The sequence below is a fragment of the Pholcus phalangioides genome, unplaced genomic scaffold (assembly GCF_987345545.1).
Source record: "Pholcus phalangioides strain wild (caught in Gottingen) unplaced genomic scaffold, Ppha-v1.0 ptg000021l_1, whole genome shotgun sequence".
NCBI classification, from domain to species: Eukaryota; Metazoa; Arthropoda; class Arachnida; order Araneae; family Pholcidae; genus Pholcus; species Pholcus phalangioides.
The window spans coordinates 291869-319555 of NW_028301614.1; the positions used below are offsets into that span (position 1 = coordinate 291869).

Here is a 27687-nt window from a genome sequence, read left to right on the forward strand (position 1 = left end):
TACTTTGTCCTTTTTGCTATCAATCACCATTAATACCTCCTTTTATTTCACGTTACGCAAGTTATCGTGAAGTTAAACATGTTAGTTAATTTCAGTTGATATAGAAATCATGTGGTACAGAATCGGTGGTGAACGATGCCAGTGAAATTCTGGAAAGCAAGGACGCAGTCCTTGATTGTTAGTTTATCCGCCGCGTAATGTGAAATCTTTTCACGTGGCTGCTTAAATTGATAGCTAGTGACTCGTGCTGCTGATGGGGCGTTAACTGGACTTGCTCACATGAGGCTGTTGGGTTTTCTTCTATTATTAATAACAATGTTATCAATATTTTTTCTTTTTGTGGTCGCGCAAAAGAAGCGCTGCTAGCGACAACGGGTCGGCCAATGAGGCTCTGCTCCTTCAAAAAGACTGATAAGTCAATTAGTGGATGCGGCGCACTTTGACCTTCGAGCACACTTTCCGAGGTTGTTATAACGGTGACTTTTCTTTTTCTTGTTCTATATTTGTGGAGATTTGCTATTTCCGTTTGCTGCTCGAACATGGTTGAGGAAAGGGGGGAAAAACAATCTTAAGAATGAAGAGATCAGTTTTTGTGAAAGAAAAAAAAATATATATATTATGAATGAAATCTTTTTTTTTACTGTTCTTTTGTTGTGCTTCTCGCATTTTGAAAAAACAACAACTGTGAAATACTATGGCCACATAGCAACAGCTTTGCCGCGCTGTTCCATTGGAGCATGTCTGGATCATCAGTTGGATAACGTAGAGAATATATACGACTGAAATTCTCCAACATGAGCGAGTAATAAATGTTATAGCGTCATCGATTTCTCTAATAAAAGGCTATAAGGAGAATTAACATTTTCAATAACCGAGTTCTGTTGAATGTTTTAAAAATTGATAAATACATTTCTGTTTGAACGTTGCCTTATCGCTGTGTTGTATAGTATAAAATATAAAATTACGAATTGATTACACTGTATTACCCATTAAACTGGTTGCTACGTAAACAAACGTGCAGAAAGTTCATTCACGAAGCCGTACTTAATCGAAATATTTTTATATATCGTCCACCTATAGATCACGTTGGTCAGCAGTCATTTACGATTCATTATTACAAGATACGGCATTATATGTATAACGTAGCAACTCGATTTCAAGTTCGATAGATGTATCAAATCATATGGGGCGCGGTAGCCTACGTCGATAAAAAACTCGCCTAAAACCACTACCATAGGATGTTTAGAGGTGTCGTGAGTTCGATACCCGGTTCGTCCTTGTCAAAAACTTTACTGACATAGGGGTGTAACAGAAACGACGACATGACCACAGAAGAAGATTGCTACCGCAGGGAGTCCCACATCGAGGCGTTAGCGCACCAACCTCTCAATGAGTATAAAAAAGGCCGCCGTTCGGAATCGGCAATAAATTGTAGGTCCCGGTCTAATTAATCCTCGTGTGCATAAAATGACCGTTGTGCGACAAAAATGACCGAATCATGTGTACACGTTGAGGTGTTTTTCAATGGGACTTTTTCCATTTTATTTAAAGGCTATAAATACGCAGAAATAAATCTAGTTTTTCATACCATTGAAACATAACATTGTTTTGTTTTTCAAGAAATTTTAAAATCAAGGAGGAGGAGAAAAAAATTGAGGGGAACATGATACGTGCATGCATGACGATATCTTGACAATATATGTTTCAAGATCCCAATGTGATTGATTGTATAGGTCAGTGTTTCCCAAAGTGGGCAATAACGGTCCAAGGGGGAGATAGAACCTACTGATTTAACATAGGATCTTATGGGTTTACTTGAGTTGGGGGGCGATGAGAGGAAAAAAAATTCTGATGAAGGGGGTGATGGAACAAAAAGTTTGGGAGACATGGTATACGTTGTTTCGACTTTTCTCCCCGAGAAAAAATTATGAATGTGTTAATTTTTTTATTTTTGTTATCCCATTCATATCACGGATATTGTAATACCGCACCTCTCTTTCCACTCTTGCGCATGCAAACGAATGATGACGCAAGTTGCCATCACGGGGATCATGTGCACTTCCTGAATGCTTTCGACTGGTTCTACAATGTTTCCACATCAGTCTTATCGCTTTCCGTCTTACCCTCCCTTCTGTCTTTGGGATAGTTTAGTGTTTGCCAAGATTTTTTTTTTTGTTATCAGTGGCTCGCGGAAATTTCTGGCTACAATGTTGCAGTCCGAATATTCACATATATTTATACGCTTAGTAAGAGACTGAAGGTGGGGGGGACCCATCGAATTTCCGCAACAATACGAAACGGAGGGAAAAGTTTATTTATAGAATATGTGGACTTCATATATATATATACACATACTGTATGTGTGGAACTTCACTGAAACTTGAATAAAAATATTCTCATTGATTGTTCGTTAAAACGTTTAATGGAAGAATAATAGTTTATTATATATTACCAAAAATACCCGGTATTGCCCGTGTTTTCTCCGTATACTCTGAACGTGAGAAGTGACGAATATTCATAAATGAATAAACCTGTTTGAAACAAATTATTTGAGAACCACGGTAATCAAAGTACGAGTAAACATTCCTAAAGTTATTGTTGAGGCCTACGAACCATTGTTGCCTTACCGTTTCGGGCATTTTCCCAGCTTTGATGGACCTCTAAAATAGTATATCATTAAAATCAGGTCCTGTTAGGTACATATGCAAAATTTGGTGAAGATCGGTCTAAAATTGTAGATTTGTAAGAGAACACACGCACACAGAAAATCAATTTCATACGTGCATAGATACGTCCTGAAAACATATCTTTGTTTGGTATTATTAAAAATTTCTCATGAAATTGTATAGGTTTTTAAAAAATTATTATTCACCAAAATATATTTTCAGAATTTGTTTGAAATGTTTCACAGAACAGTTTTTTTCAGTTTTTTTGTTCCGCTTAATGCGTTCCCAAAACTATGCTAGATCCTGTAATTGGAATCATGATTATTAAAAAAATGTTTGATATGGCATTATATTCTTGTGTAGATTATTATATTATAGCACATGATGTGCTTGAAACATCCTAGAAACAGGCATCAGCTGGAAAAATCTCTTTTTGGTGAGTCAAGATTATGTGATATCGGTTGACCTTGTTTCTTCTCCTCCCTCCCCCTCAAATAAAAGAGAGAGAGAGGAAAAAAGGCGACGTCATCAACCCCTCCAGTCTGCCGCTAGAGCTTCAACACGGATAGAAGACGTTATCCGATTGGTCGATCGGACCCGGTCTTTGAACTGTAGCCGCAGTGTGTCTCGGCCAATCACTGCTGCTCTTACAGAAAAAAGCGTCCTTCTTTCTCTGTGCCTCTCTCCCCCCCCCCCCCATGTCTCTCTCTTCTCTTTTAGCTTCTCACCAGACGGCTGTTATAGGGATTTTCTTGTAGGGAATTTTGTTTTCCCCACGTCTGGTGGGAATGGGGATAAATATGAAGAGAATACTGTTTTTATTTTCTTTTTAAAACACAAACTAAAAAATGGGGAGTTCACTAACTGCGCAGTGGACAGACAGATGTGCGTTGTTGGTACTTGACATCGGATGAATAACTTAATCAGGAATCAGTTGTACTATTTCTGATTTTGGGAGAAGTATTTTGATGTGCAGAATCACTATGGAATTGATAATTGAAAACAATGCAGCTTCCCGAAAAAAGACTAGCTTTGTCCACTTTCATTTCAATTATCACATCTGGTTTGATTTGATACAAGAACGAGTGTTAGCGATTATCAAGGCAGGGAAGAGTCCCCCAATTTTTTTTTTTTTTCATGGACTTTTGGAAAGAGAATTTAAAAAAGCCGAAAGAAGAGAAAGTGTAGTTTCAAATAACCGAAATGGCTCTTTCAGGTTGAAAATTTGTTACATAAAAAATTGAGCACGATGAAATAATTTTTAAGTAGAGTAAATTTACAAAAATTTGAGCTTTAAAATAAAAATTCCGTTGCATAGAGATACTAACGCAGGACTGGACAGATCTCAGATGACAAGTCAACCATTGCGACTAAAAAAATTGGTATTGGCACCTAAAATTTTCTACGTGTAGTTTCCAAGTTGCAAGCTGAGTGGAGTGGAGCACAAAATGTTTGGAATTCATAGCAGCATATCTGCCAGTATGAAAGAGGGTCACTATGCCTTGAAAAAGTTAAAAGAAGCATTTGGACCTTTTTCTAATTCGTAAAAAAATTTTTTGGCATATATATATATATATATATATTATATTCTTCTGACGCTAGATTTTTTTTTTTGTTATTTTTGTCCAGCCCCCCACTAATGCATAACTTTTAGTTTAGTTTTATTATTGTCAATTGCGCTACCGTTACTCATCCTTAAGTGATATTTTGCTATCTTTCCTAAGGAGTGGATGTCTTTTCCGTAGATGTCCTTCTATCATCAGTAGGAATCCAATCCCATTGCAATATTGTTTGAGATCATGGAAGAAGACACCAATAAAGTGTGGAAGATTGTGGTAGAAATAGTGGTGGTAAGAATAAAAATCGGTAATCGTATCCTCTTCAAACCTGAGCCAGAACTGGCTTTAAAAAAAATGATTGCCATAACGCCTTTCAAAAATTTAAATATTTTTTAATCAGTTGATTAATTAATTTGTGTCGATACATTTATAGGACTATTTGAGTTAGATACAGATGTGTACCTCAGGTCTTAAACTGAAAAAAGAATCATTAAAACTGTGTTAAAAATGAAGATACTCATGTGTACATCTGAAGCTAAGAGGGTATAGCGTTATTCAAAGCAATTTTAACAACACTATACGATAATAAAACGTGGTTGTGCTTATAAAAAAGAACGATCCGTTCTTTAGCTTCAATTTTTCTCCAAAAAAATTTAATAGCCAATCGACTTTGTTAAATTAATTAATTTAGTTCGTTATAGTTTTCGGCTTCTTGGAAATAATAAGGTGATGGACAGGTTAGGGGGGACACTAGGGTTTTTTGCGCCCTAGTGAAGAAAAGACTTGGGATAGCCACTTAGCTTCATGGCTTTTTTTTATTCGGTTTTGTTGATTTTTGGGGTCAATTTGATGTTTATTTTGTAGGTTTTGAACTTATCTACATTTCCGGCAATTCAACGGCTGTATTTGGTCATCTGAACCGTGTAAAATTTATATTAACAGCCCGATAAGCTCTAATATTTTTCAATTTATTTCACAAGTTTCGTGTCAGGAAAACAACGGAGGAAAAATTGGTTTTCCAAGTTTTATAATTGGTGTTCTTTTTTTTTTGGGGGGGGGGGGCAAACCAAACCCAAACAAATGAAATAAGCGCGAAATTCGGTGATGTGGAAATTATTACCACTAAATATTTTTCTTATTAAAAAAATTCAATTCTTCCCCCCCCCCCCTTTTCTTATTTATTTATTCAGAGATTTCTATTTTTCGTTTGGAGTGAGTGGTTTTTAATGTCTGTTTCTAGTGTTTGACTATACCATCAATGATTTTGCTTCTGTTTTACCCTTTTGATTGACGTGGACTTTCCAGCTGTATGAAGATGATGATGTCTTTTTCCTTGTCGCCTCCGGGTGCATTTTTGTATTCAATGGGAAAGGGGGGAAATGATGATCTCTCTGTGTTGTTGTTATGCTTGCGAATGCGTGTCAAGGTCAGATGCTTGTGGCTGTGCTAATTTCTACTCACTCAAAATAAACAGCACACAGTGCATCTGGTTTTCGTTTCACACGCGCGGACTGTGATCGCACTGCTCTGCACGCGATATCCTCGTCAGCAGCTGTACAATACACATTTAATATCGTTAAAAAAATTTTTTTTTCTTCCAGGTTATGTCTATCTACAATTTGTTTTGTAGTTCATCACAATCGTTATGTAATGATTTATTTTTTGTGAAATGTGGTTCAAATAAGTGGGAAATTGAAATACAGTACTCTTTCGTTAGTCTGGCACATACCGGACTAAGGTATGCCGGATTACCGAAATCGCCTTATTACTGGAAGATAATTAATTATCTTTAATAATTAAAGATAACTAATTATAAGTTATTAATTAAATTAATAATTAATTTTATTTAAAAAAGCCCGTTTAAATAATATAATCTTCGGTGCAAAGACCTGTTTTTCTCTTCTATGCTCGAACTATACTCGAAGAAAATCCGCCTAAAAATGCGAGATTACTGGACGAGCCGGAATAGCTCACGGCCGTTTTATCGAGAGTCTACTGTAAATATAAATTCATTGTTACAATAATACGATTGTCCCTGTTTTGTGCATCTTGGGGCATCTAACACAAACTACCCCGGTCTAATGCCATTGGACGATTTCTTGCGCATCTCCCGGATATGTATGTGCAATTTTCATTGCCTCTGAAGAGACATAGGGACTTTTATGAACTATTCAAACTTGAAATTATAATTTCTATTACTAGTAGAGGTTGACGAGTGCATTGTATTATGCATTATCTTTCAAGAAGAAATGTTAGCCCAACTGGATGGCATCCCCCTACTATAACAAATGGTTGCATGTCATAACCGATGCCAAACTTAATTTGTTCTAAAGCCGCTCACCCCTTGTATGAGTATCAAGTGTTGAGTTCAATAAGCATTCGACATTAAAACACTGTTTGAGGCACTCTTTTAAGATAAACACCTTAGTCCTACTACCAGCAAGTATTTGTAAATACACTGTAATCATTTTGATGACAATCAAAGATGTAGTTTTCCTTATAAACACAGTATTGAATTGAAGTAAGAGCTGATTCCGATGAGTTATAATATATAATTCATGAAGAGAATTGTTTGATTCAATAAAATTAATCGCTAAAAATTTGAGGCTGTTGATACAATAAGCAAATGTCATTTTGAATTGTGTACTCGATGGTGGTTAAATTTTCGAAAAATTATTGGAAAATTAAAAAAAGGGAGAGGATTTTCCTCTTTTATTAAATATTTTATCGTAGTGGAAAGAGTGATCATAAATCGGATAGATTCGCTTCATCAGACGCGTAGGTTATTTCTATTAGTTTGACGCTTGCATTACTCGAACTGCACGTGAGATAATATCTACAGTTGACTGAAAATGGTTTTGCTATGAGGGTGTGGGATGTACCGTTACGGGTCACAGCTGATCAACGTTTTTTGACACTTCCGTAGCTCTATTCACCTGTGGTGATGGCGAACGTTCCGTTGCGTGACATTTCTTTTTCAAGAGGAGTATGACCCACGTGACTTCACGCGACAGTAACAGCCTCCTAGTATACACTGTGACTGTGCATCTTTGAAGCGAGTTGTCGGGTTTCGTGAAAAGCTTCAGCAAGTGGAATTTTAAACCACTCTAGATTCTGATATCATTACCGATGCCAAACTTACGACGTGCAATATATTTGATCAGTTAAATTTGAAAGCGTAATGGAATTGGTAAAAGCGGCAATTTCTTTGCAAAGGTAATGAGATTTCTGCACGTCTGCCAATATAAATTGCGGGTATACGAAAGAACATATTTTCAACAAGGAATTTGAGGAATGCCAATTTAATCGAATGAATTCCATAACTTCAACTGATCTCGCTGTCATCTGTAATTTTAATAAAGAGTGTGTTTTCCTTTCTTTTTTCTTTCACTCTCAAGTTCAAAAAATCATGATCATTATTTAAATAGGATAAATTGAAAATGGTAATGATAAAACAATTATTTTCTTATCACTGATTGTAAAAAGTTCATAACGTTTCTTGTTGAATCATTCGATGGCGGAAAATTTCATTTTCTACTAATTTTTTTGTATCTTTTCCTTTTCAAATATAGTAGTCCCTCGTTATAACTTGAATTGCGAGAAGAAAAAGCTCTAGGGTACGGCATCTGGCCCGCTTATTTCTCATTAGTTTTTATTTTAAGGAAGATGTGGTGGGCCTGAATGGGTTTCCTCTTCCCCCCATGTATAAAAAAATTGCCGTTTCAATATGAATATGAATTTAATATTTTACCTAGAAAATGATATGAAATGGCCGAGTTTCGAATAAATTATCAATATACATCAGAGCTAAAATCATGTATCGTCAAATTCAATATTGTCAAATTGAATGCTTTAAATCAAGTGTTCTCAAACTGTGCTCCGCCAACATTTATCGTCGCCCTGACAAAGGTTTTTCGACAAGATCCTTTGTTAAACTGCTCTGGGGAGCCGCGGATAAGCGTTGATCAGGGAAAAGGGCGTCGCGGGAGGAAAAAGTTTGAGAACCCCTGCTGTAAATATTCGAGTACTGGGCAGTCAAATTAGCATTTAAAATTTCATGTTCAAACATAGGTCACAAAAGTTCTTGTTTTCTGTAATCGGATAATGTAGGTTTATGGCATTTTTCGCTTCTCGCGTGCGACGGCGTTGTTGAAAATTCATTAGTATTCTGAGATTTTCCGTGAAATTAATTTCTTTTTTACACATCCGCTGGGTGTTGACACTTGTTCATTCATTAGAAGACAGTGTTTTATGGTACTCTTTTGTTTTAAAGAAATCCAGTTTCTGAAAAATATTTTTCATTTTTCAGGCCATTGAAGTTACTGCTTTTAATTCGTTCTGTCCCATATGATAATTGATTTGACGTCATTGCCACTGAGAATAATTTTGAAAGATATCTTTATCAGAGGCACTAACTCGTTGGGAGGAGAAAGGGGAGGTTCTAGGGTTTGCCAGACATCCCACGTATACAGGAGTTAAGGACGTACGCCGTGGAGGAAAGACATTTCATTGCATGTTAATGAATTATTGGGAGGCTGAGCCCCATGTTCCGGTGCCTATTATATATATTTTTTTGTTTTTGGATCTAAACTGTTAAGGTGCATATGCATTAGTGCGCCGATCTTGTAACGTACGACCCCCCCCCCCCCTCCCTGCAGCGGTTCTAATCCGTTCGTGGGTACACAAACTTCCTTTGTGTGCCTTTTCTTTACTTTGTGTTCGATGAAAAAAACCCGATTTCCTGTGGGTCCAGTTAAAACAGCTTAAGAACCATTCGCAACAACGTGCAAATTACTGAACAAACCAATTTTGAATGTTGTTCGAAGCTAAGAAGCTGCATAATATACAGGGTACCTGTGGCATATTCTGAGCTGGCGACAGCCTTAACTACCTGTCAGAATGCTACAAACTTTGGGAACGTCTTAATGAGAGGATGGGAATCAAGAGCAAAATATATGGGTACCTCCTACATTCAACACTAGAGAGTGCCTTCTATGTATATTGTTGTGCGTAGGCTAATTTTCGCAAATATGTGAATTGTCGAAAGCTATCTATAAACATTTCTAGTGGGACCATTTCCATTCTAATTTCTTGTCTAAAGATTATAACATTCTTTACAGGAACCTGTATACTTGACTTGTTAGTCTTCCAAAAACTTGGTGAATCTGCATCAAAAGCTATGCGGAGATTTTGGATCTTTAAAGGTGGGACTCGGAAATTCTCCTTATCCCTTCATCAAGACATTCTTGAAGTTTCATTGTTTTCCTAATAGGTAGTTAAGGCTGTAGACAGGTTGAAACGTGTCAACTTTGATTATGGACAACCTGTACCGAAGCGCAATATAAATGACGACTTCATTAAATTAAAAGCGCGAATAATCCGAATGCGTGTTATAACCAGGAGTATGCAACGAGGGGGACTCGGTATTTCGAAATTGTTTGTTCAGTGTCATCATATTTTCATAGTGATTTTTATCATGTTCGTCAACGAAGGGATGAATGGCTTTCCAATTCTCGATCCTGTCCAAAAAAAAGAATTTGTATAGGAATCCTATAGAATTCGTTAAAAAACATCGTTGTTCAGTTGAAGTTGTAGAACAAAACGGAAGACTGGTTTAAAATGTAGAAACTGTTTTAATCACAGGCACATTTGTTTTAGCCACCTGTGCGCTACACACATTTTGCTCCCTTCTGTCATTGTATTCTGATTTTCTTGATTACACATTCCTCAAATTCGCCACCTTGGGCTTATAGCCAGCTTAACCCTCACCCTTTAAATACGCCTCAGTCTCCAAGTTACTCCTTTGGTCATTTACATGCTTCAGGTCACTCTTTGGTTGCACAAGCTTTCGGCCACTCTTTGATTGCTCTGACCTGGTCCCTTTCTTTCTCGGTCTAGGTTACTCTTTTAGTAATTTCATGCTCACACTATCTCTCTATGTCACTCACTGACCTAGTTCTTCATGCTCTAGATCACTCTTTTGGTCACTTTCATGCTCATGCCTTCTGTTGGGCACTCACTGACCTGGTACTTCGCTCTATAGGTCACTCCTTTGGTCATTCACATTCTTGCACACTGTTTTGTTTATGGCTCCCCTACTACATAATGCAGCAAAGTCCCTTGGCTGGGATCTATGGCGGGACCCCATACCAGACTTTTCATGGACTCTTAAGAATTTGTAGTGTTAAAAACAAAACAAAAAAAAAAAAGATAAAAAATCGTTCCGTACCCCGGAGTGGAGCTGCAAGCTCGACCCTTGTGGGGGTTTTACCGCCTACAAGGATCAAGACACACATAAATTTTGCCACTCTTCTTCCATTTTCCTCTAAATTTTCTTGACCACTCATCCCTCAAATTTTCCGCCCTGAGCTACAGCCCGCCAAGTCCCCCCCCCCCATTCCCCCTCTAAATACGCCTCTGCTTATAAGCTGAGTTTGTGTGTGATGCCGGCGCCCGAATTCAAGAAACGATTAAAAACGCCCAACAGACGCAGGGATTTTTTTAGGGATATTTCCGTCTATCATATGGGGAATTTTCTCCGGCCCAGACGGATTGGAAGCAATGACGTAGAGCGGAGAGGCCCCACCCACCCATCCCTCCGTAAATCCTCCTCCTCTGCTGGCGCTGCTGGCGGCGGCGGCGGATACTGTTTCGTCTGTGGCGGCGACGACGACGACTTGGAGAGAAAAAAAAAAACACAATTTTTCCCCTTCACCCCGAACGGATTTTCTAACTTAAAAAACCAAAACAATAACCGAAAATACAAAATCAAACATAATTTGTGCTTTGAAAAAAAAACAAAGTGTTAACCCATCGACGCAAACCTAACAGGATTTGATCTGGATTTTACACACAGCTGATGGATTAGTTTTTTTTTTGTTTTTTTTTTGCGAAGAACCGTGATCCTCTGATTTGTTGGAAGATTTTCTCTGTTGTGCATGTGGTGGTGCTGCTGCTCTGTGTCTGGAATGGCGGTCGGAGCTTTCTCCAGCTGGTCGGTTTGAATGTAAGGGGGGGAAAAAAAGAAAAACACATACACAACAAGAAAAGATCAAAGGACGTATGTGAAGACAGATACCCGTGTGCAAGTGATCATGTGTTGTACGATGCAAAACAATATCTCGTGTTGCCTAGTGTTATTCCGTGTGCATAGGATCGCGATGGTTATTGGTGTGTCCTGAAGATTCGACTTCATAGTCTAAAAAAGAAAAGTGTTTACGTTGTTGTGGTTGGTGTTCGCGTCTGTGGTCAATGTCTTGGATTTGACTTCTTAGTTAGTCCTTTTCTTTTGTGTCTGTGTGGAATATTTTATTTAATTCATTTGGATTACTGCATGATTGAGTTTTTCCTTCCATGGTACTTGTTAGCTCCGAGGAATCGCAGAGGAGTCACTCCATGGAAAATCCGGAGAACTCAGTTCTGGTATCCAAACAGACTACGTGGACAAAAACCGAAGAACACATGGTTTACTTGGACACTGCCCGTCTCAAAAGTGAGTACTTTATTTTGTGTATATAGTTCTTTTTCTGTCCAGTTGTATTATGTACCTCTATATGAACCGAGGAACGACGCCATGGCACTATGATGCTTTTTTGCAATGTTTTATAGACGTTTTTTCCTTTATTATCTTGGTGTTTCTTTCGCTTTTTCTTCAGTTTGCGATTTTTACCCCACTTTGAAATTTTTTTTTTTTTGTTCCTATTTTTCCATACAGCTGTTGTTTATAATTGTGACGTCACAGTTTTACTGTTGTGATGACGTCACAGCACGTGGGCGTATAGTCTTTTTCTATCCGGAAGTGAGTCAGCGAAAAAACAAATATATATATAAAAGGAGTAAATAAAAATTTCTCCTTGATGGCCATCCCTTTCCTAATCCCCTGTGGGATGGCTTGGTACTAAGTGCGGGTGGAGAGATATGTGGCCAGGCAGATTCAGTAACACAAGATTGGTTGGGGTGTTGGAAGTTCGTTTCAAGAAATGATGCAATATTTTGCTGTTTTTCTACTTCAGAATATTCGGGAATGACTTAGGAAATTGAAATAGAACTTATTTCAAAACATTTGATTGCTGTATATGGACTCGTATGACTGTGAATGACTGGTCAGTTTTGGAGGATTTAACGATGGAGATAGACCACACATGTCCTCTAACAATGTAGGTGCAGAATATTCAGGAATGACTGGGAAAAATACAAATAGAACTTTTTTCAAAACATTTGATTGCTGTACATGTGCTTATATGACTGAATAATCAGCCAGTTTTGGATAGTAAAACCATGGGATGGACTACACACATATCCTTTCCAACAATAATAGATCACCATTTCTTTCTGTGTGGGATTAGTTCATGTCTAATTTTAATTTGTGAGAGAAATTTTAATAGTTGTTAAATTTTTAATGATTATTATTATTATTTAAATTGAAAAACTGGTTATAAGATAGGTGATTACCCCCACGTCTATCCTTTCTTGGCCATTCGGGTGAATAAATGGGGGCAGGAAGAAAGAATAACTAGGGCTAAATGGGGTAGGTTTGCATAAATTTGGTGAACAAAAACATTGAGAAACTGACAGTTTATACAAGTCAAGCAAAAATATTCTTAGTACAGTATCGCCCTGGTTTTTTTCCACATACTGGGAATTGTGTGAACACATCCAATAATCTATGTTTTCTTCCTTCAACACAACTTTCCTCTTTTTTTTCTCCGCAAAGACATATATATCCTCGGGTAAGGTTGATAACAAAAGACTGGTTCCTTGTTTTTGAAGAACTAACTTTGATGTTTTGAGAAGAAGGTTAGCGTAAGTATTTCAAAGACCGGTTGGAATAAGTAGGAGTGGGAAGAATTTAGTATGAAGTTGTCCTCTGTTTTGCACGATGCCATAACCCTTTGTTCGAAAAAAGCGTGTTTGTACATCGCACCCTCTATGGTTCACGGATAGCGTGCGTAACCTTTATCTTGAAAAGAAAAGAGCATTCAGAGAGTATAAAAGTGGACGAGGTGACCTATCATTGTTTACCGATAAAAGAAGAGTGTTGAAGAAAGCGATAAGGGATAGTAAAAAGGAAGTTGAATCTAGGTTGGCAGATAACATTGGCTCCGACCCAAAATCATTTTTTCGATACGTGAATAATGGATGTAAGTGGACAGTCGGCCCCCCTCTCAATAGGAGGCTCTAGGTTAGAGAGCAATGTCGGCATCTGTAGTGCTTTCAACGACTTTTTTAATGGAGATAATGATATTCGATATATGGGTGTTGCATGGGGTAATAAAACGCTCAACGATATTCAAGTAGAAGACGTGGAGGTCTTAAATCTTCTAATAAATGTATGTGCAAGCAAAGCACCAGGACCAGATGATATTAATCCCAGGGTCCTCAGGAAATGTGCTAATGAATTGTTAGGGGGCTAGTCGCACAGATATACAGGAGTAGTATTACTGAGGGTATCGTCCCAAGGGATTGGAAACTTGCTAATGTTGTTCCGATATTTAAGAAGGGTAGTAGAGAAGCTGTGTCCAATTACCGTCCAGTGAGTTTGACGAGCTCCCTCTCAAAAATTTTGGAAATTATCATCAAAAGGTAGTTTGTGAAGTTGATAGACGAGAATAATGTATTGTCGGATAATCAGCATGGGTTCAGGAAGGGGAAGTCATGTGTAGCTAACCTTCTTTGCTTCTATGATCACGTGACGAAGGCTTTGGGTAAGAGCAAAAATGTAGATGTTGTTTACCTTGAGTTCCAGAAGGCATTCGATCGTGTCCAACATGGTAAGCTCTTGAAGCGTTTACACGAGATTGGAATTGGGGGCAACTTGCTGAATTGGGTAGAATCGTGGTTAAGAGATAGGTTGCAACGAGTTATGGTGAACAGGGAATTCTCTGGTTGGACAGGCGTCACAAGTAGAGTTCCTCAAGGAAGTGTCCTTGGCCCCATACTTTTTTCAGTTTTTATCGATAAACTTGATCAGGGTATCGATGGGATTACTAGTAAATTTGCAGATGATGTAAAGCTAATGGGGGTAATCGGGAATCAAAACGATAGGGAATTGCTCCAGACCAACTTAAACAGGATTGCAGCATGGGCAAATGAATGGAGCATGACGTTTAGCATTGATAAGTGCATAGTCGCTCATTTTGGTTCGAACAACCCACGGTTCTCTTATGAGTTGAATGGTGTCACTATCCCGGATGCAACTAGGGTCACCGATTTGGGAATTCTCATTGACGAGCAACTTAGGTTTTCTGAACATTGTTCATCAATTGTCAGAAAAGTGAATAGAATGCTTGGTCTCATTTTCAAAAAGGTTTCTTTGCGTTCTAAAGTCATTCTTCCGCTTTTTCGAGGCTTAGTTCGTCCTGGACTGGAGTATGCTGTAAGGTTTTGGAGACCATACCTACAGAGGTACATAGACTTGGTTGACATAACATAACATAATTTATTTGTCCCCAGTCAATTTCAATAATACTATACAAATTGAACCTATGAAGGGATGCAGAGAAGAGCTACGCGTGTCCTTATTGGCACACAGGGCTTGAGTTATGAAGAGAGACTTCATTTTTTGAATATGTTTGCATTGGATGAACGCAGGTGTCGAGGAGATATGATCGAAGTGTTCAAAATTTTCAATGGGATGGATAGGCTGGACCATGAACTTTTTGTACACCGCCAATCAACTGCTTTTACTAGGTCACACCAGTATCGATTGGTGAAAGACAATGCAAGGTTATGGTGTAGCAGGGAATTTTTCTGTAATAGGGTTGTTAATAAATGGAATAGCTTACCCCTGGATGTAGTAAATTGTAACACAATTGACACATTTAAAAAGAAATACGATAAACATGTTGGGCTAAATCGAGAAGCTATCCATACTTAGAATAAGACAACCATAAGTATTCGTTATGGGCATTGTATAATATTTTATCACGTGTATGTATTGTTTATAATTTTTATTAATTGCATTTTTAATTGGGTTGCTGTATTTTTAAAATATATGACATCCATATTTTTATGGGCATCTTTTTCTCAGCCAGCTCGTTGGGCATTTTGCCTGTTGTGTCATTGTATTTGTATATGCAATCACGTTTCATAAATATGCAGACAAGATAAAAACATTATGACAAACAAAAAAGACAAATAGAAAAATTTGAATACAGCCAAACCCTGATCTAACACTACCATTTATTTTGCAGGATTCTGATGTTATCACATTATCATGAATCACAGTTTAGCATGTGTAAAGCCAAAAAATGCAAGATTTGTTCACGGGAAAATTTCTGGCGCTAAACGGTTTTGAAGTAACACAGGGGTGGGGGGCCATAACAGAGTTTGACAGTTCAGTACTCAAGTACAGAGTAAATACCTTGATTTTTATTACCCCACCTTTACATCTGGTCCTAAATACGATTTTTCCCAATTCCACTCAAGATGCTTGATATCACGTTCTTGGAATAGAAATGTTACTTCGACTTACATGGTTAGTCTTGGAATGAATTACTGACATATATCACTGTATATATATTTGCTTCTCTTGTAAGTGCAGTGCAAATGAAAACATAAAGCATTAATTCTGTCAGACCAGACAAAACCCAGGCTCTGTCCCTCCTGGGATATAAGCCTTTTAACATAAAGCATTAATTCTGGGGCAAATTTAGATTATTAAAAAGCTTGAGAAAAGCTATGGTTGGCCAAATGAAAATGATGTTGGCTGTGCTACAATACTATGCAATAAGGAGGAACATAGTAAAAAAAAAAATTTTTTCAAAGCCACAAAGCAGAATTTGCAGTATGTCCTACTGGGTTCCCAACTTTGAGGCCAGAATGTGAGCCGATCACCCTGTTGAAAAGTCTCGCCACAAAGAGTAACAGGCCCACAATAGCACATATCTTCAATCATTACACTTCACTCATCGTTCAAAAAATTAGATGGCAGCACTATAACAAGTATTACACCGAAAAAACTTCGTGTTGGGTTCACAACATGCATGCACATTTCAATATGTACCAATTCATTTAGAGGAATTTGGACAAGGTGTGTGTATGGCTTAATAGTAGTAGTACATTCTGCAACATAGGAAGCAATCACTGGAGAAAATTTTAATAAAGTATTGAAAATCCTATTATGAGAATATATTTACTGCAGATTTCCTGTTAGCTGAGGGCTCATTGCAGAAAACAATGAACAAGTTAAAACATTCTGCTTTGAGAGTTTCAAAGTCAGTGAGAAAATAACAAGTGTCAGAAAAACATAGGCTATAGGAAGGATAGCTATTTACTTGGTTTCTTTAACATTCCTATTTTGTGAGGAATTCTGAAGGAAAAGGTAGATTTCTTTTGTAGAATAAATGTGGGGAAGGTATAAATGTTTCTCTGATATGTAATGATTGATAAGGCAAATTCAAAAGTGTTTTGGAATTCCATAACTTTTATGGGTGCCGAGCTGCTATGCAATGCTTCATTGGTCATATCCTGCAAAAGAAAAGCTCAAAAATATTGAAGAAATGGGCCCCCAACTCCTAACCAAGTTTATAATGTAGACAAAGTGGTATGTTTTTTCGACTTTTTACAAAAACATAATTTGTGTTGAAACAAGCACTTTAGCACAAGAATTGGCTAGGGACAGAATCACCTTCATACCTTGTTGGAACGCAAGTGGTACTTATGCTTTACAAACCAGACTCACTGGTAATCAGGATGTCAAGAAATCCTAGGGTCCTATCCTTAAAATATAAATGTTTTAACTTGTCATTTCCAAAACCAAAGCCAAGCATGGATGCAAAATCAGTTTTTACAGAATGGTTTTGTGAAGTTTTTGTAAACATGAAATATTATGTTTGTAGAGAGAATGACTTTACAAATGCATTTGACGATTCCAGTCTGAAAAATTTTGATAATTTTCATATGGCTAAGGCTGTTCACAGTAGGTTTATACTGATTAGAGATGTATACTGTGAGCTGCTTCGAGGAAGATTGACATCTGTGGCCTCAATGCTAATCTTTGTGCATGTAGTAAGCTTACCTGAGGGAGAGGGGGTTCTCATGAAGCTTGGTGGCTTTTCTGTTGATAGATCTGGGGATGTACCACCTTCTGATTGTAGACGCATTCACATTAGGTTTTTTTTTTCCTAAAACTTCCATATAAATCTGGGTATTTTAATGGTGACAAAGATATTTCAACATCTGTTGTATTAAAACTGATAATTATTTTTGTAATTGATATACTTTATTGAAAGTTTCACTTATATTTAATGTAAATATATGCACTAACAAAGTCAAGAAAGTACCACTGTAAATATATAATCCCAGTTTTCAAATAATTTATCAGGAAAGCGCACTTTTGTCTTAGCACAAGAATTCTTATTTTCAGACTACAATGTTTATTTTTTAAAAACGAGAATTTTCCTTTCTTGATGTGAATGTGTTAATAACCAATCATATCCATACGAGAAAATATGTTCGTGAGAGAAGCATTACACAGGGATACAACAAGAAACAGCGACTTAACCGCAGCAAAAAATTGCTTCCGCGGGGAGTCCCCCATCAAAGGGTTAGCGCACCAACTTCTCGATGAGTATAAAAAACAAGCCTGCCATTCGGAATTGGCAATAAATTGTAGGTCCCGGTCTAATTAGCCCTCGTGTGCAGAGAATGACCGTGGTGCGACAAAAATGATCAAGAGGAGCATTAAAAATTGAGCTGCAAATCCAACCATGAAGTGATACTTAAACATAATTCTGATGGTCACATGATGATGGACTGGCTTAAAGCATTTTGACATATCTACAAAGTTCATCAGGTATGTCCCTGCTAAGTTTTGCACTTGCAGTTAAAAAAATCAGAAGTTACTATACTTTTGCCACAGTTCCTGTTCAGAATTTAATCGTTCACCCTAATATTCAGGATCGATAAGACATGCAAACAAATGATAGAGAAAAATGGCCATTTTATATCTTAATATTTTATGACTTGAAAAAATCTCTGTAGCTGATATATTGAGTGCAATTTATGCAATTTAAAATTCCAAATTATGTCAAGTATGCTTCTATCCTCTTCATAGAGACTCACAATGATAAAAAAGATTATGATGGCCAATTATTTAAGCATTACTATTAAAAAATGTTTCTAAGCATTTCAATTGGCTGTTATATCTGATGTCTCCCATAAGGAATGCCTGTCAATCATGCACAAGTCCTATGATGATTCCTAAAATACTTTTATATTTTGGTTAAACGTGACATATTACTCCTTATAGTTAAATATTGCCTAGTAATTAGATAAATGCGCTGAACATATGAAACTAATTATTTTCTACAAACATACATGTATTAATTATACTTTAAATTGTACAATATTTTTTATACTCAGATTAACATTTTGAGTAGTAATTGAAATAATTTGGTTTAAATGCTTTACTGGAAAATTAAATATTGCACATGTTGGCAAGATATTTATCATTAAATGTTAAAAGAAATATTGTTTTTAAAACATATTTGATATTATTTCACAACCAGTAAGGTGAAATAACAAGTATTAATTATATGTACTTTAACTAGACAAAATAATTAATGCACATTCTTTCAGTTTCTTCCACTGTCTCGGAATAAACCCAATCCTTCCCGAATCTATTGCATTTGTAGGCCACTATGCATGATAGTTGGCGTAGAATGATGAATGCAATAAATGAGCTATTATTATGTACATATATTCTGTATGTAAGGAAAACTAACATTACAAGACCAACAGTTTTATATTATACTTCACACACATACTTTCAACGTAATTAATTTTTTGGCGAAATGCATATGGCAGGGTTAGCAGGTTTTTGACACATGGCAGTTTTTGACGGTTTAAACCGCAGTTTAATCTGTCACGTCAAAAACCTTTGTCAAAAACCTCAAATATTGCTTTTCGATATAAAAATTCCCAATGAAAATGTTCACGTTAATTGCATGTAATGTTTAAAGTGACTATGTTATACAAAGAATAAATATTTAATAAGATTCTAAAATAATTTTCTACTCCCGACAGAATTATTTTGGACAGTATATGTTTTTTTTTTTCTTATAAAATTTGAATAAAGCATAACATGAACATTGAAGGGAAAACTGTGGAACGATTTTGACATTCTTTGATTCAAGATGATTCTTGACCTTCCAAAATTTCTTCAACTGCTTATATATATGCATTGATATAAACTATCTGCTGTGCTCTTTTTACAACAGATAAGTGTTTAAAAAAGTTTATTACATCATGTATGTAATGTTGATTTCTGTTATTATTAAATTATCTAGATAACCACTGATACTTAAAACAATACTCTTATTGCACATAACATTGAAATATATCTAGCGATCAAAATACTAAACTGGACTAAAATATCATTTAATTTGGCAATGCTAGCTTGTATATGTCAAACTTGGTTTATTCTTACTTTTGCACTATGATATGGTACATTTACTAGTATTTATAATGCAATGGTTTTCCAATTGAAGCTGTATTCAAACATGCAAAACAAATGCTTTGGGTATCAAGTCTTGTCAGCTCTGCTTTGGTTGAAAATACTCTTTAAAGCTGTGTGAATTTATACACCATGATCTAAGAAATTTTTAGGAGAAAATAAATTAGTTTAAATAGTGCATTAACAGATGCTGCGTTAGAAATTTTATATGGAATAAAATTTTGGGCAGATCAGAAAATTTAAAATATCAAAATATATATTTTTCCTCAGTAATTATAATTCTGAATATAAAATCCTTTAATCTAAATAAAAGTAAGTGTTTTGTTATTTAATATATCTATCAAGTTAACAAAAACTATTTGACATCATTGACAGTAAGATTTTGATAGTTTTAATACAGAGTTAGTTTCTGGGGTCCAAAAACATAATCCTGATGCTCTATCATACATATTTTGAATAAGCAGCTCTAATCCACTTAACAAATTGAACACGGGTAATGAGTAGCTTAGATAAATAAACCATAACATTATATTTCATATGTTCTAGACTCTTATGTTGAAGAATTCAAAATTGCAAATTATAATTAATATTTTGTTTTAATTATTGTAATAAATTAATGTTTAAAAATAAAACATTGTAATATGCCAAAAAGTAAGTTTTTCATCATGTTGTATACCTATTATGTTCAAAACATTATCAAAAGGCATTCATTTAGGTTTTTGACGGTTTTCGACAGTTTAAACCAGTTTTTGACAGTTTAAACCGGTTTTTGATGCTTGTCATGTCAAAAACCCAACCCTGGCATATGGTGCATGTATCGCATATATAGCTGCTTTGTGGTAAAATGAAAATAATTGTGATCAGATAATACAGTAAATATAAAAATTAACATTACTTCTGTAATGTTTGATTTTTTTACATAAATTAAATTTTGGCCAATTAGAGCTTCTCTCATATTTTATGTGAGAAATTCCATTTTCGCTTAATTTTTTAAACTCAAAAAATCCTATTCTACAAGTTCCCATATTAAAGCAATAAAAGTTGAAAAAATATTTTTTCATATTTATTTATTTATAAATATTTATGTTATCACCATCGAATCATGATATTTATTAATTAATTTTTTTAGAATTACGCATAAAGAATGTGAGGAATGTAGCAAAATTTATCAAACTTTGTTGAGATAATCCAATATTTTATCACTATTACCAGTATATACATATAAAATATATAGACTCCAACACTGTCTTAAAGTCCCTCACACAACCTTCAAATATTCTTTTTGGTAACTTTAACAGTTGGGTAAATTCGTTATTTGACAGTAAAAATATAGCTGTTTACTGTTAACATTTTGTTAAACATAATCATAAAAAGCTTCTATTAAAGAAAGAATTGATGCCATCTCCCATGGAAGAAAAAATCCTTTCCTTAAGAATCGAGTTAGTCATCCACTTCAAATTCAAATTTATCTGCACTTATTCATCTACATCAGGGGTGGCCAACTTCTCTATGTTCGAGGGCCAACATAATGGTCATACGCAGTGTCCCGGGCCATACTAGGGATAAAACTCTGTCACATAAGCTGCACCCAGTATGATTCCTTGCTATGGCATCGCTGGCCATGAACATTTTGATGCAATTTAACTGATTATCAAACTCTTCATTTTTTTAAATACTAATTATAAACAGGGTTGGGGTTTTGGGCAGGATACGTGGGAAAAACTGTCTGAAACTGTCCAAAACCTCCAACTTTCAAAATGTTATATGGAAACCTTTGGTTTTTTCCCATGATACTAACATATTAAAAAAAATACTAGAAGAAAATAAAACTAAATAAAAAAGATTTCAAAAAGGTGTCATTTGGTTTTTTTCTAAGTTAATTGTTTCATCAAATTTATGGTTTTAAGCTGGAAATCTGATAGTCAATTACACTGAAGAGCCAAAAAAACTGTACACACCTGCCTAATATCGTGTAGGGCCCCCCGCGAGCATGCAGAAGTGCCGCAACACGACGTGGCATGGACTCGACTAATGTCTGAAGTAGTGCTGGAGGTAATTGACACCATGAATCCTGCAGGGCTGTCCATAAATCCGTAGGAGTAGGGGGGGGGGAGATCTCTTCTGAACAGCACGTTGCAAGGCATCCCAGATATGTTCAATAATGTTCGTGTCTGGGGATTTAGGTGGCCAGCGGAAGTGTCTAAAGTCAGAAGAGTGTTCCTGGAGCCACTTTGTAACAATTCTGGACGTGAGGGGTGTCGCATTGTCCTGCTGAAATTGTCCAAGTCCGTCGGAATGCACAATGGACATGAATGGGTGCAGGTGATCAGACAGGATGCTTGCGAACCTGTCACCTGTCAGTCATATCTAGACGGATCAGGGATCCCATATCATCACAGAGCCTCCACCAGCTTGAACAGTCCCCTGTTGACATGTAGGGTCCATATGGATTCATGAGGTTGTCGCTGTACCCGTACACGTCCATCAGCTCGAAGCAATTGGAACCAAGACTCTTCAGACCAGACAATGTGTTTCCAGTCCTCAACAGTCCAATGTTGGTGTTGTCTGGCCCAGGCGAGGCATAAAGCTTTGTGTCGTGCAGTCATCAAGGGTACACGAGTGGGCTTTCGGCTCTGTTAGCCCATCGATTATGTTTTGTTGAATGGTTCGCACGCTGATACTTGTTGATGGCCCAGCATTGAAATCTGCAGCAATTTTTTGGAAGGGTTGCACGTCTGTCACGTTTAATGATTCTCGTCAGTAGTAGTTGGTCCCGTTCTTGCATGATCTTTTTCCGGCCGCAGCAATGTCGTAGATTTAATTTCTTACCGAATTCCAGATATTCACGGTACATTCGTGAAATGGTCGTACGTGAAAATCCAAATTTCATCGCTACCTCGGAGATGCTATGTCCCTTTTCTCGTGCGCCGACTATAACACCACATTCAAACTCGCTTAAATCTCGATAACCTGCCATTGTAGCAGCAGTAACTGATCTAACAACTATGCCAGACACTTGTTGTGTTATGTAGGTGTTGCCGACCGCAGCACCGTACTCTGATTGGTTCCATATATCTCTTTATTTGCATACGCATGCCTGTACCAGTTTTTTTTTTTGGCTCTTCAGTTTATTATCACTCTTATAACTGTTTAAATAAACACTGTTTTCAATTTTTTAGTTTGTTGTAAATGTCATATCTACTTCACATCTTATTTTTCATGTATAATTATGAAGCAGGTACTGTATTTAGGACAGTGCTTGTCCAAAACCCTGCCGAATCTATCCAAACATTTATCTTTAAAAAATACATTATATTGAAGGTACCAAATGCGCATAGTCACAGTTATAATTGCATTATTCTGAAACTATTCTGATAATTATTTTTTATTAGATACCAATATAATGATGTGAATAAATAGCAATGGTGTAGCGTTTATTTAATGCAAATTGTTCTATTTTGACTTTTCAAACTGTTTTCTTTAAATTTCAAGTGAACTTTCTATTTTACATTCTCAATTTTCAAAAATTAATTATAAATAAAGGAAAATATCCGAAGAAAATGAGGGCACTATGTAGCACCTACACATGACTAACAGAACACAATTTCACAAACACTGATTACACCTACATGATGATGAAAGACTTCAAGACCCAAAATTTTTGTTAAATTTAAATTGTTGCTCTTCCATAAAGAAAAGTCTAGAATACAAATACAATGCCACAACAAGCAAAATGCCCAACGAGGTGGCTGAGAAAAAGATGCCCATAAAAATATGGATGTCATATATTTCAAAAATACAGCAACGCAATTAAAAATGTAATTAATAAAAATTATAAACAATATATACACATGATAAAATATTATGCATTGCCCATAAAGAAAAGGTGAAATATTAAAGCTAATATTTCACCGAATAAATTCAAGCTATATTTACAATTCTATCACATGGGGGACAGCAATAAGGAAAACACTGGAAGAAGGCTTATCAAAAACTGTTTTTAACACATTGTTTTTTTATTTTCATGTCTCCTAAGTTATGCATCAATTGAAAGAATATTTTCAAATTTTATCTTAAAAATTATCTTGGCACAGATAAGGCAGCTAAATTAGTTATGTGTTATCAAATGTTAAAAGGCGCAGCTGCGTTCGATTATGAGTGTTCCATTATTATGTGAGTTTAATTTCATTCTGTAGTCACATATCTATTGCTTTTTTCTAATTTTCATGTGACAAATTTCTATCAAATTTTTTATATTTCGTTTCCATAAATCTAATATTCAAACTCAAGACAGTTTAGTTTTCAATTGTTTGATAACCTGATATCAGTTATATAACCCTTCACACTGTTTTGAATTTCAAAATTTTATTATATTTAATGTAATTTTAATAATATAATTTATCTATATATATAAAATTCATTTTCTGTGTGTGTGTGTGTATGTTCTCTATACAAATCTACAATTTTAGATCAATCGTCACCAAATTTTGCATATATATCAAATGGGACCCGACTTGAACGATAGGCTACTTTAAAATTTCGTCAGAGCAGGGCAAATGCCCCAAATGGGCAAAAAACTGTCAGGCAACAATGGTTTTTGGGCCTCAACAATTAATTTCCAAACGTTTACTTTGGTTACCGTGGTTCCCTAGCAATGCGTTTCAGATGTGTTTATGCCTTTACAATGGTTTGTCACTTCTTTAATCCTGTTAGTATATGTATAATAGTTTATGCCTTTATAATGGTTTGCCACATTTTCAATACTCTCAGTAATGAGGCTTTTTGAATAGACGTCATAATCATCACCAGCATTGCTTTAAGGGTCAAGAAAAGGGCGATCCTCATAGAAATCAGTGTTATAATTACCGATTCTACCGTATAAATGCGGAAATTTGGTGGGGTTTTCTGTCACATCAATAATTTTAAAAATTGTATTGAATTCTCGATTTTTGAAACATTGAGGTTGCTTAGAGATATACGAAGCCCAGAAAACTAAATATGAAGTAATTAGCCGGACCTACTTTTGCGTTGAATATCCCTGCTATAACATTGATTTCAACTTTTTACTTATATCTTCTCAAGCATGAAAATTAATGTCTCCGTATTGTGTCTTTTGATATTCAACTGCATAAATTCATGGGGGTTAGAATATTTTAAAATTAATTATGGCCCATAAAGTACATTGAAGAAATTCCAATTCCACAGCTTGAACTAAGCATTTTTGGAAGATGAAACATTCAGATCGATAACTTGAAGTTCAAGGGGGGGGGGGAATCAATACTTAGCGCCCTTAAAAAAGAAGAAAAAAAATTAATTTCTACGTTTCTTTAAATCTAGATTTGTTCATGAGTCGCGCAGGAAGCCGCCATATTGGTTAACTTAGACACGGTTTGCATGTCCCGCAAAGAAAGAGGGATATATCATGTGACCAAAAAAGCCTCATTGAAGAAAACCCGGGCAGCGCCGGGTATTATAGCTAGTATAATATAAAGTTTATTATTTGATTATAGAAGTTATAATCAAAGTTATTATCTCTTCATCAAATTGCAACGTTTTTTACTTATAGTTATAAATAGGAGGTTTTGGACAATACGGTAAATACCATGGTTTTTACCGTACTGTCCAAAACCTTGCCAACCCTGATTATAAATAATTATTAATGAATTATTGTTTAAAAAACTTTTTTTAAATCTTTCCTTTCAGCAAATTATGAATTTTAATGCTTTAACCAGAGTGGAGAATGTTATACTTCATAAAACGTTTATAGTTTATCAAATAAAAAAATAATTTGATGTATTTTGAGAGATTTGTTATTCTGAATTTCGTGAAAATGCTTTCCTAATTAGCATTTTTTTTTTCTTGCTAAATAAATACTTGACTGAATATTTTCACCAATAGATGGCAGCACATTAGTTTTGAACTGTTATGGGGAAACTTACTTAAAATAAAGATTTTTAAGTGAAATTTTGCTTGTCGAGGCTATTATCACTGAAATTTTAATGATTGCACAAGAAAATCTGCTTTCTACCCACACAAGGTTTTTTGAAATCAATCACGTGACTCATGTATTTAAAAAGGTTTTGTTTATTTATTGAAAATACAAATTGTTTTCGTCAAATCAGAAATATATTTGTTTCTACATTAACCACTATTTCGTAAAGATAGATTTTTTAGATCGAAACTAATATAAAAATATAATAGTTTTTTTTTTATCTTGTCCCAGGCCACAGAAAAATCACCCCGCTATTGGCCACCCTTGTTCTACATCATAGAATCAAGTATATCATGTGTACAGAAAAAAAGAGAACACCAAACATACAAATAATTATATTGCGGAAATTACAAAATTTGAATGGTGTAGATTGGACGGGGAGAAAATGCCATAAAATGCCCTGTCAAGCTCCCCTGCTCTAAGGAAAAAATACTGGCAGACAGCATGGAAATACAAAACAAATATGTAATTATAGTATATATATAATAGTTTATTAATACATAATAGAATAAAATAATACCAAGTGAAAAAGCAAAACAAATTCCTTGGCTGGTACTTTTTTTGAGTATGATTAATTGTACTAATGTTTACATGTAGGTATTAGTAACAAATTATTTTTCAACTTTCTTTTGTACATGGGTTAGACTGTTTACAAGTGTTAAAGTGTGTGGAAGATTATTCTACAGTCTAGGCCCCCAGAGAATTTTTATTGTAAAAAAACATTTATTCTGGCATACGGTGGAATAAGATGAGTGTGAAATCTTGTATTATAATCATGTTATTGGTACTTCAATGTTATAACAGGTTTTTAGTATGGTCCAGGATTAATTGTCCTAAATATAAGAGTTGCGATGAAATTCTTATGTAAAAGTTAGACAGAATCAGGGTTGGTAAAAAAAACGGTTTTTTTAGTTTAAACCAGTTTTTTTTGGTTTAAACCGGTTTTTTGTTTTAAATAGTATTAACATTGAAAACAATGAAATTTCTGAAAAATCATTCAAACTTCTAATAATTAACTAAAATGAAATGGTTATTAATGTAATTAACACTATTCCCATACTAATTAATCAATAAATATTTCTTACATTTTAACAAAAACCAACTTTTGCAATTTCATTATTTTTTGCTCAACTCAATGGATTACTGTGTGTTTGAAAATTCTTTCAATGTTATTATTAATCATATAGTATATAAAGGTTTTTCTCAAATTACTTTCAGTATACTTAATTAGGAAGCTATTTTGCAAAAAGTAATAAAAATTAGGTGAATATAATGTATTTAATGAAGCATAAATAATGCAGATTAATTAGCAATGATTTACGATACACAGGGTGCTTATAACTAAGGTTCTGATTTCAAAACACTGTAAAAAAAGAACGATTGTCAAAATGACTTGAAAATTGACATGAATATTGACGCCACCTGGCAGTCAAGTGGTTAGGAAACTAGCTTCTCACTGTGCAGGTCTGGGCTCGAATCCCGGTTCAGGCATGGATGTTTACTAACACTAACAAATTCCCTGGACGAATCATGCTGATCCCTTGGGAATACGTGAGAATCTGTTATTATTATTCAGTAGATCCCTGATTAACTGGGCTTAACAGTGTGAAAGTATAAAAAAAACTACTATTGAATATTAAGACTGGGAGATATACAGTAGGAGACATGCTACTTCTTATGGGAAAGAAAATGAAAATGTATGTGAGGTAATGTAACTACTAGTACACTGGTCTTTGTCCTTTAAGGACAGTGGGTGTCTTTATTGGATTATAGGACCACCTGGCCCTAGCATGATGGTGTCACTACTGTAGTTGCTTCTTTGTGAAGGGAAAAAGAAACCCTGTGAGATAATACACCACTACATTTAGATGTGTGATGCAATCTTTATTCATGAATTTGTTAAAGATAAAGCATCAGAATGTAGCCAAAGGTTAGAAAATGTTGTAAGAATGAGAAATTTTGGCTTTTGTATATAACTTTAAATAACTAAGATACTTCATATGAAAAATATAT

At 35.4% G+C, this 27687-nt stretch overlaps 1 protein-coding gene across 3 annotated transcripts in view; it reads left to right on the forward strand.

Moving 5' to 3' along the window:
* Positions 1 to 27687, forward strand: part of LOC149070465 (dual specificity tyrosine-phosphorylation-regulated kinase 1B-like) — a 113397-nt gene that overhangs the window by 39036 nt on the left and 46674 nt on the right. For 2 of the 3 annotated variants that reach the window (XM_089249171.1, XM_089249172.1), the window contains exon 3: positions 11593 to 11717. In XM_089249171.1, the coding sequence (XP_089105297.1) occupies positions 11621 to 11717 (97 nt within the window). In that variant the 5' untranslated portion in view covers positions 11593 to 11620. Of the gene's footprint in view, positions 1 to 10850; positions 11718 to 27687 lie in introns of those variants that run through there. The other variant, XM_089249169.1, reaches the window with a different exon arrangement.